We start from the raw sequence: 10,503 nt of genomic DNA on the forward strand, positions 1-10,503 counted from the left end.
ACTGAAAGTGAGCATGTCTCAAATGTTGACAGTAATGTCTCACCCATGAATCTTATAAACTGTGATTAATGTATCTTGATTTGTAATGAAGTGAAACACTGAAACCGTGCAACAGACCACTTAAAATGCAAGACTTAACTGAAGTCAGAAACAGGCAGAGCACCTGAAATAAAAGATGTATTTTTTTGGTCCGTGGGGGACTGCAGAAAAACTTTATGAACACAGTGCTGACATATCGTCACCTTCAATTGACACTGTGAACTTGTTATTCATCTGTTGAATGTAAGTCAGATATTTCCTTGTTGCTCTGTTTTCAGTTTCCACCAACTCCCGAGCTGAGCAGGTCGTATATGGTGGGTTTTTAGAGCTCAGCTGCCTGCTGAGGCTAAAAGTTATGCAATGAAAGTGGTGAGAATGACTGAGCGACTGGCAGGCTGTTGTTAATCAGTCATATTAATCATTCCACGATGTTTTTGTTCTTTGTAAACACCTTTATCATGTCTGCACTATTTATTCAGCACAGCCTGTTGTCTCAACAACACATCCATCAAGCTGCTCTTATTTTTGAACTGCGTTGCTTCAGGTTTGATGATCAAAAGCGTACCAATGAATGACTACTGACAAAGTTATTTATTTGAGCAATGACTTAATAAAGTAAGCTGACTGGCTGTGGCTTCCTATTTAGCATACAGACATGAGAACTCTTAGCAAAAATAGTATAAAAAAACAGCATATCTCCAACATGTCAGACTGTAAGTTATCTGATCATACCCAAGACACTTTGGATCTCACATCTGACCTGCTAGAGAAAGGCTCAGACTCATTTGCGGTAAAATTCCCGCTCAGTTTGACTTCCTGTTGGCGTTGGTTGAGTATCTGCTTACTCTTAAGATTTACATTTGACTCGACTGGTTCAGTCCTGCTGTGTTCTCCAGAGGGGCTCCTTGGTACATCTGAAAGGACAAATGACTTGACTGAGCATTCTTCATCACAACTGTGATAACCACCTGGCGTGGAACTGGACTTGTGCGACATGTTGGTCTTTGTGTTGTGATGTAATGTTGATGTCACGCCAGCGCGGGGCTGCTGCTGATTCCCCTCTGTGTTTTCTCTCGGGTCTGGCGAGGATGATGCAGCTTCTGGACTAATTGAAGAATAAAGAGAAAAATGTTAATTAGTATTAAAGACTGTTATACAATCTAAACGTGTGTATGTTAGTATAAACTTGTTTTAGCTGACATATCGAAATCTGATGTATTTGGTCCTGATATACACAACATAGACAAAAGTATAGAGACACCTCACGATTACACCAACCTTAATGACATCACATTGTAAATACATATTACATATTTCAAGATTTTGAGATGCAAGCCAGTCAAGTTCTTCTACACCAAATCCAACCATGCTGGAATAGCAAAGGGCCTTCCCCAAACCATTGCCATAAAGTTGGAAGCATAGCATTGTCAAAAAATGTCTTGGTATGCTGAAGCATTAAGTAAGGGGCCAAGCCCAACCCCGAAAAACAGCCCCATACCACACCCAAATTGAATAATAAGGAGGTGTGTCCCAATACTTTTGTCATGAGGTGAACTATAAATTTTTATGTCCTTAGAGACCTACTGTATAATATTAAGTGTTCATAAATGCCAAATCATAATAAAACAACGTGTTACTTAACAAACTGTATTATGCAGCAGATATTTGAGTACAGATGTTTCTTTTGACTTCTCAGTCTGTTCATGGTTTAAGGGTATGGGGAAGAGAATAGTTTGATAAGCTGAGCTGTACAGAAAGCCATTTACTGAGCTGCAGTCAGTTGTTCCTGGAGCCGTAAAGGTCGCCTCTCGTTGATTGAATAGGAACGAAAAAAGACCATCCCTATCATCAGAAGTGCGATGGGAACTGGTGAGAACAGCACAATCAGAGCCACCTCCACTCCTGCACCATGGTTACACGCTCCCGCTCTGTAGCCCACAAACCTGCAGATGGCGAGGGGGGGAAAAAAATTGTGAAATGAACACATATAACACATAAAGTGAGTGGACGGAAGACTGACTCACTGTAATGTCATGGTCGAGATCCCAGCAGACAGGCCGCCTGCCAGCTTGCTGCAGAAGGCATAACAGGAGAAAAACATAGGCTCCAGGTCTTTGCAGGAGGGATGTTTCACAGCAAAGTCGTCCACCACATCTGGCAGCATAGACCTGTGGCACACACAAGACAATCTAACATTTCAAAAACCTCATGTCAGTTTATATGAGGAGAACTGACCAGTCAACAAAACCGCTATAATATTCATCACTGGCCAGGCTGAGGTAGAGGTGATGTAAATGATTCATGTGTGCCGCATGCACTTCTGATGCTGATTGGATCTGACAAGGGCTCTGGAAAGGACTGAGAACTTTGTGTCCTAGCTGGGAACTGACTCACCAGGGTAGCAGGAATACGGTCGCCACACTGAATCCCATCAGAACGCACATAATCATGAAGACTGGCAGGTTACTGGGAAAACAGGCAACTGTAATCACTGCTGGGATGAAGAGCTGGGAGAAACATACAGACTTCACCGGTAAGAAGAAGGCTGAAGGTGTGGGAAATTATCATTCAGATTATTGAACACGGATGAAATGGTTTCTCACTGAAAGTCCGATGAAAACTGTGGCCTTTTTTCCTATTCTCAGGAGAACCGTTTGCCACAGAGGAACTGCTACCGAGGCTGAAGCCTGTGGAAATATTAAGGAAGTTTCATTTGAAATTCAAAACGTGTCTCGGATTTTATTCATGCACTGTGTGAAACCCTCAGAAGGCTGCTGAAATGTTGCATTTATAAATATCTTGGTGAGCACAGTGTTAGATTGCATCTTACCAGTAGAGTCAGTAGGAGGTGCTGGAAGTGGGCTCCGAGCCCAGCTGCATGAGTGCAAAAAATTGCAAAATTACCCAAGGACATCTAAGATAAAACAGACACAGGACAGAAAAATAAAAATAAATTATCCTTTGTCAGCCATTAAATACATACATGACCTTTAAAAGCACAAAAATAAATTAGAAAATAGAAACCCAAGTGCAGTTTTACAAAGATTATTAACTTATGTGTAAAGAAATACAACACCAGCAAGTTGAGCTCCAACCGTACCTGAAATGCAAGTACGCTGAATACAAAGCCAAGCACGAGTCGTTGGTAAGGAATGTGGCATATCAGCATCTTCAGCGAGGTCCCATAGGACGGTCGTACTTTGTCATCAGAGCAGAGAGGTGCTGAAAATACAAACCACAACAACAACAACAACAAGGTGTGGAGGTGAAACGTCTGTGAAATCTGTTCACTTTCAGGTGAAATGAGTTCGACTCATCCAACCCATCTAAACAACAAACACATTTTTTATTTATAGCATGTGAACAGTGAGCACTGGACGCTTGTGAACGACTCACCCCGCTGCTCCGTCACCCCCAGGAAGATAACCAGGCTGCAGAGGAAAAACAAAGCGCCCATGACCAGAGCCGAGGTCAGGAAAGCCTTTTCCTGGGGGGGAGGGAGAAAATACACACATTAAACATTTAAAGATTAAAAAAAAACACAAATGTGCTACCAACAAACACATGTCCAAAGGCACACAAACAGGCCTTTCTGCTTTGCTTACGTAAACTGTTAGTCTATTTATTCCACTTCAGAGTATACACTTTAATGTTTATTAATGATCATTTCAGCTGGGGCTGGAGAAGGTTTATTATTATTCAGAAAAACTGGAGGAAGAAGCGAGTCTGATCTGATTGAGTGTGTAGGTAACAAAATCAGCCTACCAGCACAAACCAGATGTGTTATTTAGTGAGCTTTAGGGCTGCTGGGAGGTGGATTTTGTTACCTGCAAACGGAGTGAGGCTAGTAAGGCAACTGGCTTTCTAATCAAAGTACAGCTCAGAGGATGAAAGTCATCTTCTGCCAGTTCTTGGCAAGATAGTTAATATTGCCTAAACTGCAGAACAACTCCTTTGGACCAACATAATCCCCCTTTATAAGTTTAGTTTTCAATTTGAATGAACTGCAGGCCCTAATTTTTAGCAAATACACTCAGGTTTGCTAATTCCATCAAATCTATTCTGGTGTGGGACCAAAATCCTGAGAACAAACTCACAGATGAGCACACAATTCCCGTATACTAAGTGCAGAACAGTAAATTACAGGGTAACATGATATTCCTGGGACTGTGTGCGTCCGAGGCCAAAAGCAATGCTGTCTGGTTGCTGAAGAAACATGAATCTCAGCTAGCATGACCACTTTTATTGAAGTGTCACATCTACCGTTTCGTGAAGCGATGCGATCTGGGGAGAAGATGTGCTCTGAGGCATGTCGTGGTCCTGATGTTGACAGACCTCCTGCTTTTCTGTGTTGTACACGGCTACAACTTGACCCTGAATCACAGACGCTAACAGCATCGCCACCATCTCCGCACTCATCCCTGCCGGTGAGGAACAGAAGAAAGGTACGAGGGGCGTAAGGGAAATCCTGGTCTACATGTTGTAATCTTGCACAAGTTGGTGCTCTTACTGTAGGCTGTGGCAGAGTCTCTGTCTCTGTGATCTCCCCCCAGGAACATGTTGAGGGAGAGGTAAGGAACGTTGTAGCACTAGTAACAGATAACAGGGGAAAGCATGAGGCACACGAGTGGCGTGAAGCTCAGCAGCCATTGGACCAAAATGGCAGCAGCAACAGTCACATAAGCACAGCGTGAAATTCAGAAGTCCAAGAAAACTGCAAAGGCAGACTGAGGAGCAAGATGACAAAGAAGTTAGGAGCAGCAGGGGTGGGAGAAATACTCAAAATCTTTACAAAAGTAAAAAAAAAAACCCCAAAAACAAACAAGTAATGTAAAAATCACATGTACTTAAGTTAAAAGTACATATTTATTATCAGCAAAATACACTTAAAGTATCAAAGTAGTTGTTCCTTTTGACAGATATATTATTACCAATAGCATTATTTTATTATTATAGCATTTTACTGCTGTAGCTGCGTGAGATGGAATTCGTTTTAACTAATCCAGTGGATCCTCAACCTATGGATCGGGCCCCTCCAAAGTGCCACAACATAAATCTGAGGGGTCCTGAGATGAGGATAACAGGAGAGGAAAGAAGAAAAAACAAAGTTGTGATACAAGATGTATATTCAGATTTGACTCTGAATATACATTTGACTCTGATTTTATTTTACAAAATGCTTAAATGTAAAATCTTAACTTGTGACATAACTAAAACGCTGTCAGGTAAATAAAGTTTTGAAACAGAAGTCTGCATTAACAAGTACCTCAAGCACAGCTTAGCATAGTACTACAGTAAATATACTAAATATATATCACTGGCACTGACTTACGCTCATGAGGGTTTCGAAAAGGCAGGATGCTGTGAGGAACCACAGCATCCTGCCAGCCTGAGACATGGAGCCTCCTGGCACAAACCACAGCAGCAGATAGGAAAGGATGCCAAATGGAGTGGAAAGAACCAGCCTGAGAGATAAAAAAGGAACATTGTTGGCTCTGCTGAATACAGTGCCAGAGGATGTGTCATACATTAATTTAAGATGAAGTGTGTTAAACATGTGCCTCTAAAAAACCAACAAAAAAAAAACCCAACCATGGAGTGAGTTTGCCGATGGGTGTCCAGTTACTGCGGCCCACCAAATACCCAACCAGAGGGTCGGTCACAGCATCCCAGGCCCGACTCACAAACAAAATCACGGAAACATAGGAGGCCTCCAACTGTGAGACACCAAGGTGTTTTATTTTGAAATTCACATAAGCACACAGGACGGTATCATAAGAAAAGCACATCTGCGTTTGTTTTTTACCTGCACGACATCCAGGAGAAAAATCTGGAGGGAAACACTCATGGCTACCGTGGTGATCTGATACGGGACCCCACCCACAGCGTAACACGCCTTCCTGGCCAGAGGAATCCCCCCCGACCCCTGTGGACACCAGAGACAAGAGCCCAGACACGGCTGATCCGCTTATTTGAGACGCATTGCAGTAACTTCTAATGAATGTACACACAGCCATCACAGTGAAAGCAATACACACGAGAGTCCTCTGCTGTGTCGCCTCAGACAGCTGATCCACTAAATGACTACGTTGAAAAAAGGAGGTTTTTGTTTTTCATTTTGCTGTCTTGAGGGAGGAGTATTTTTGCTTTTAGACACCAGTGACACAGTTTTTTGGTTTTTTGTGCCAGCCACTCTCAAAAGTGAACTTTCTAACAATCTAACAAAACAACCCAGATGTGCTGTGATAGAATTTCTACATGAAGGGTGAATTTAAAAATAAGAAATAACAATTTTAGGAAATGACTCCATTACAAAATATACACTGAAAAGATTTACATTTTCCTTTCGCTATTATATGAATGCAAAAGTAGGTGAAGAGGATTGGAAAACTTACCGTCTGCTGACTTTCACTGCGTGAGTTTCTGTCCGCCGTCTCTTTTAATAACTGATCCTTTAATGTCTGTATTTGATTTGTAAAATTCTGAAGACAACTCATCCTTTGAAGTTAGGAGGAAAACTACCACAGGTTGGTTACAAAGCTCTCGCTGCAGGTATGGCACAACAATGGCTCTCTCAGACACACACAAACACACGACAGGATCTGGTTGAACAACTCGTTCATCTTATCCAGCCCACCTGCTCACATTGGCTGAGGCTCCAGGTCAGTTTTATGTGCCAAATGTGATGAAATCTAAAGACAATACAAAGACGTAGCTGATGGATTCCTCCAAACACCAGCTCTGTTTTTAAAATCTTTTAGCTTTTCAAAGTCATGAATGTATTTCATGTTTGTCAAAACAGAATACATTTTTACTTTGTTGGGCCTCAGTTCCAGCACCTCTTGAATCACAAAGCGCACAATTAAACAACAAGAGGACATTTGGATTGAAAAGCTGTAACTTTCACAGTTGTTGTGGGAAAAGGAAAGAGGACTCGTGTCCTGATCAAAATGTGTCGGTGTGACCTGCGAAGTGAAACTTTCCTCCGTCACATGAAGCCCATTGATCCTATTTTTCTTCTCTGCCTGATCAGCAATTTCATGACTGGCAAAACAAAGAATAGTTTCAAAGCAACATCACGCATTACGCACACTCGCGAGGACTTGTGATATGGGTACAAGAGTTTGATCTTGTTGTCAGATGCCTGAGGAAACGTATCACGGTTCTGGTTCTGTAAAATCAATCACCAAGATGCTTTCATTGTTCAATCTTTAATAATACCTTCGTTTTACAGTCAGACATGACACTTGGGCATCCCCAGTGTGAGACACAAAGACACACAAAATAACATTTTCTAAAGTCCAAATAACAAAAAATAGTAAAGTAAAAATAGTCATTTCTGAAAAAAATTCTAACTTTGTTAAATTAATTAAACAATGGAGGCAAAGGAAAATGAATTATTTGTCACAGGATCCCATCACTTCATTTGTTTGGCAGTCTTGACATGTTGAAATTTTCACTTTTTTTTTTTTTTTTAAATTATTTTCCTTTTCTTGGACCATTTTTAAACACCAACCTATAAATTGGTGCTCTTACTTGCATTGTCCTTAGCATGACGAATTCCATACAGCCACTTGATCACTCGTGCGTTTCTCTCAATGACAGAAATACCGTAGGGAGCGCGTGGTGCAGCATCCACCTCCTCATCAGCATCTTCATCCTCTCTGCCAGAGCCTGCGCACTCAGAGCCTGGAGCGCTCACACTGCGGAAACGGGCCATGGACACAATGTCAGAACTAGATCCCGTCCACTCCTGCAGGTCTGCAGGGTCCAGACCGCACAGGTTGAAGAAGCGCTCCAGCTCCGTCCCGGCTCGGGAGCACCGGTCGCTCATGTCTGATTTGGACCGGGTCAGCGAGGGCCGTTTCCTGGAGCTGGAGGAGGACAAACGGGTAATCGCGGGGGAGGAAGGAGGGAAAACAGGGAGGTTGGGGGGAGGTGGAGTAGGGGCAGGGATTCCAGCTGGATAGGAGGGAGGGTTGTCAGGTTTCAGTGGAACAACAACTGGTTTCAGAGGAGAGGGACCTGTTGTTGTTCTCGGGTGGGAGAGGTGCAGGTGTGAAACGGCCTGGCGGAGTGGAAACTGGGAATGTAAAGATATGGGGTGAAGGGGCTGTCGGATATACTGAGGTGGTCTGGAAGGTGTCCTCACAGGACTGGCCTGAGGCATGACGTCCACCCTACGTACGGTTCCTGCAGCCGGAGAGCCAGGAGAGCCAGGAGAGCCAGGACTTTCAACCCTGGCAGGTCCAGAAGCTTTTAACCTCACTTTAGCAGGACTGGACCAATCAGGACGGGGAGGTGGACACGGTCTCTCCTTTTTCTGCTGTGTCCCTGCAGGTGTGGCGCAAGGTGAGCTGTGTGAAGTGGTGGCACAATCGGAAGCTTTACCGTCCCCCGAGTCTATAGTAGCACTGGACTGGGGCCCATCATTCACATCACAGATCAGGTTAGTCAGATGCTCCAAGTCGAGCTGCACTGCCTCCTTCTTTGGTGTTGCTGGGGTTGGTGTTTTCCTGGTGGGCCGCAGAGCAGAGCCAGGGTTTAGCAGAGGCTTGTGTGTGTCCGAAGGCTTGACTGGCTGCTGTTTAGAAAGAGCCACCTGACTCTTGACATATTTAGCCTTGTCTGCTTCCAGCCTCTCCACCGCACTCTGCTTTGGTCTGCCTGCAGCTGTCGGGAACTGCCGGTAAAAGTCGGGCCCCACTGGTCCTTTGGGCCTCAAACGTGGTGGTGTAGCAGCTACAGCGGTCCTTGCCGTTTGCCTCACAGGATGTCGGAGAGTCTCCACAGGCATTTTGTAAAACTAGTAGTACCTGTCCTGGTGCTTTCCGTTAGCAACTTTCTACTTCTCTCTCTATTGACATCAGCATCTCATTAGAACTCTTGACATTTGGACGTCCTGTGGAAAACAGACACATCAGTCAGCAGAACGTGTGAAGGCAAGGTCGGCTCAATACAGAACTCAAATGAACAGTCAATAGGAACATTTTTTAACTGAAAAAGACCAAGAGATCATCTCAGTCACTTTCAGTACTCTGACCCAGAGGGGACGCAACCAACTCCACCAGGACCCCACACCCGTAAACCCTCCCGTCTTTACAGCTGCAGCCTATCAGCCCTCGGAAGCCTTCTCCATTTTACAAGTTCATTGGTTGCCGACGGCGACGGATTTGAACAATTACTCGCAGTCATCCATCTCACGGCAGACAAACACACAATAAAAGTGACACTTCATTTTCAGTGAGTAAAAGGCCTGTATAAAGACTGGCAGAAGTGTGTGTGTGTGTGTGTGTGTGTGTGTGAGGGGTGATGGGAGGCGCATTGGGACAGCAGTCAACAAGCTATTGTCTGGAGGCAATACAGAGCAGATCTCTCTCTCACACACACACCAACAGCTGCTATGGGAACAATGGCTCCTCATCTTTAAATAAAGAAGCCAGTTGCCAGGGTTCGCAGTGGGCTTGTTCCTGAACTACAAACCAGTGTGGGTCAAGTCAAGTTGTAACCAAGAGGTTAAACTTAGCATCTCTTAACCCATCAACTCTGTGGGGATCACAGTAATGTACATGATAAATACAGAACCTCAGTGTACACTTCTGTATATACTTAAGATACTGTGAGTGTTTGAAATATGCCGCCTGAACAATCTGCATCTGCCGGTCACATTCTCTACATATTTGCCATTCCAGTCTGAGCCAGGCCAAACTCCTGCGGATAGAGTTGATAGAAAGTTTCTTTAAGTCCATTCTTACCTGCCTCGATGTCTACAGACGTCCCCAGTTTACGAAAACAAAGTCTTCACCAGTAAAGACAGTCAGCGTCTATGATGTGTATCATTAAGGTGGCAAGCTGGTGTCATTACAAACCGAAGAGGAATGTCAAGAGGTGGGTCAGACAAACAAAAATAGAGCCACTAATTTAGTGTTTCTGAGTCAAGTGTCAGCATGTTCTGCTATTGAGAGCAAATGACTGACGCAGAGTGAAGCAAGAAGCCAAAGAAAAATGAAACAGAAACACAAAGGGGCAGGTAAACAACAAAAAAAAAAAGTCCCACATGTACTCAAGGCCCACATACTGGTCTTGCCCTGACAAGCTCAGGCCTGTAAGAAGTTGTAGCTTTATAAGACATTATTTTGTTTGGCATTTCTACAGAAAACTCACCTTGAGTCCCTGCTGGTCTTCTGAGCTCCTGAGCTCTGGGTCTCCTGGGTTCCTGGTTTTAAGCCATCGAACACACTGTGCTGTCCTGTGGAGGTGAATGTGTTTGAAAGCATTTAGCAGCACAAGACAAACCTGTCTGACGACTCATGTGTGCTGCTTCTCCAGAGACGGCCCCCTCACGCTGATTGGTCCAGTCACTCTCCTACAAGGATATAAGCTGACTTCTGTGATCACATGACCCTGCAATTGTTTTACACTGCAACTGGATGATAAGCACTTTGTGTTAGTATCATAACACAG

General features: G+C 43.9%; 2 protein-coding genes across 5 annotated transcripts; both read right to left on the minus strand.

The window, feature by feature from the left end:
- Nucleotides 1-615: 615 nt before the first annotated feature.
- mfsd2al2 (major facilitator superfamily domain containing 2a-like 2) lies at nucleotides 616-7,108 on the minus strand. 2 transcript variants are annotated; one of them, XM_046395747.1, is made up of 14 exons: nucleotides 6,435-6,992; nucleotides 5,846-5,965; nucleotides 5,632-5,756; nucleotides 5,372-5,504; nucleotides 4,550-4,628; nucleotides 4,303-4,460; nucleotides 3,436-3,526; nucleotides 3,140-3,261; nucleotides 2,870-2,953; nucleotides 2,643-2,726; nucleotides 2,434-2,546; nucleotides 2,064-2,207; nucleotides 1,806-1,982; nucleotides 616-1,144 (listed from the first exon to the last, which is right to left on the minus strand). In XM_046395747.1, exons 1-14 carry the CDS (start codon nucleotides 6,534-6,536, stop codon nucleotides 766-768), a joined length of 1,911 nt encoding a protein of 636 aa, XP_046251703.1. In that variant the 5' UTR covers nucleotides 6,537-6,992; the 3' UTR covers nucleotides 616-765. The 2 variants fall into 2 exon arrangements, with proteins under 2 accessions (XP_046251703.1, XP_046251704.1); XM_046395748.1 differs by lacking the exon at nucleotides 1,806-1,982 and having other exon boundaries at nucleotides 6,435-7,108.
- Nucleotides 7,109-7,231: 123 nt separating this feature from the next.
- fam110a (family with sequence similarity 110 member A) lies at nucleotides 7,232-10,406 on the minus strand. 3 transcript variants are annotated; one of them, XM_046395750.1, is made up of 2 exons: nucleotides 10,204-10,406; nucleotides 7,232-8,941 (listed from the first exon to the last, which is right to left on the minus strand). In XM_046395750.1, the coding sequence occupies exon 2, from the start codon at nucleotides 8,834-8,836 to the stop codon at nucleotides 7,556-7,558; it is 1,281 nt and encodes a 426-aa protein (XP_046251706.1). In that variant the 5' UTR covers nucleotides 8,837-8,941; nucleotides 10,204-10,406; the 3' UTR covers nucleotides 7,232-7,555. The 3 variants fall into 3 exon arrangements, with proteins under 3 accessions (XP_046251706.1, XP_046251708.1, XP_046251707.1); XM_046395752.1 differs by lacking the exon at nucleotides 10,204-10,406 and adding an exon at nucleotides 9,795-9,818; XM_046395751.1 differs by lacking the exon at nucleotides 10,204-10,406 and adding an exon at nucleotides 9,083-9,313.
- Nucleotides 10,407-10,503: the final 97 nt, after the last annotated feature.

Source organism: Scatophagus argus, chromosome 8 (genome assembly GCF_020382885.2).
Source record: "Scatophagus argus isolate fScaArg1 chromosome 8, fScaArg1.pri, whole genome shotgun sequence".
In the NCBI taxonomy this organism is placed as follows: Eukaryota; Metazoa; Chordata; class Actinopteri; family Scatophagidae; genus Scatophagus; species Scatophagus argus.

Excerpts from the sequence above, each read along its gene's own strand:
- mfsd2al2 (XM_046395747.1), bottom strand. The coding sequence starts at position 6,536 with ATGAGTTGTCTTCAGAATTTTACAAATCAAATACAGACATTAAAGGAT. Across the intron at positions 3,527-4,302 it reads TCGCATCGCTTCACGAAACG|GAAAAGGCTTTCCTGACCTC; the intron begins GTAGATGTGACA and ends CCTCCCCCCCAG. Across the intron at positions 2,727-2,869 it reads ACCTCCTACTGACTCTACTG|GCTTCAGCCTCGGTAGCAGT; the intron begins GTAAGATGCAAT and ends ATATTTCCACAG.
- fam110a (XM_046395750.1), bottom strand. The coding sequence starts at position 8,836 with ATGCCTGTGGAGACTCTCCGACATCCTGTGAGGCAAACGGCAAGGACC.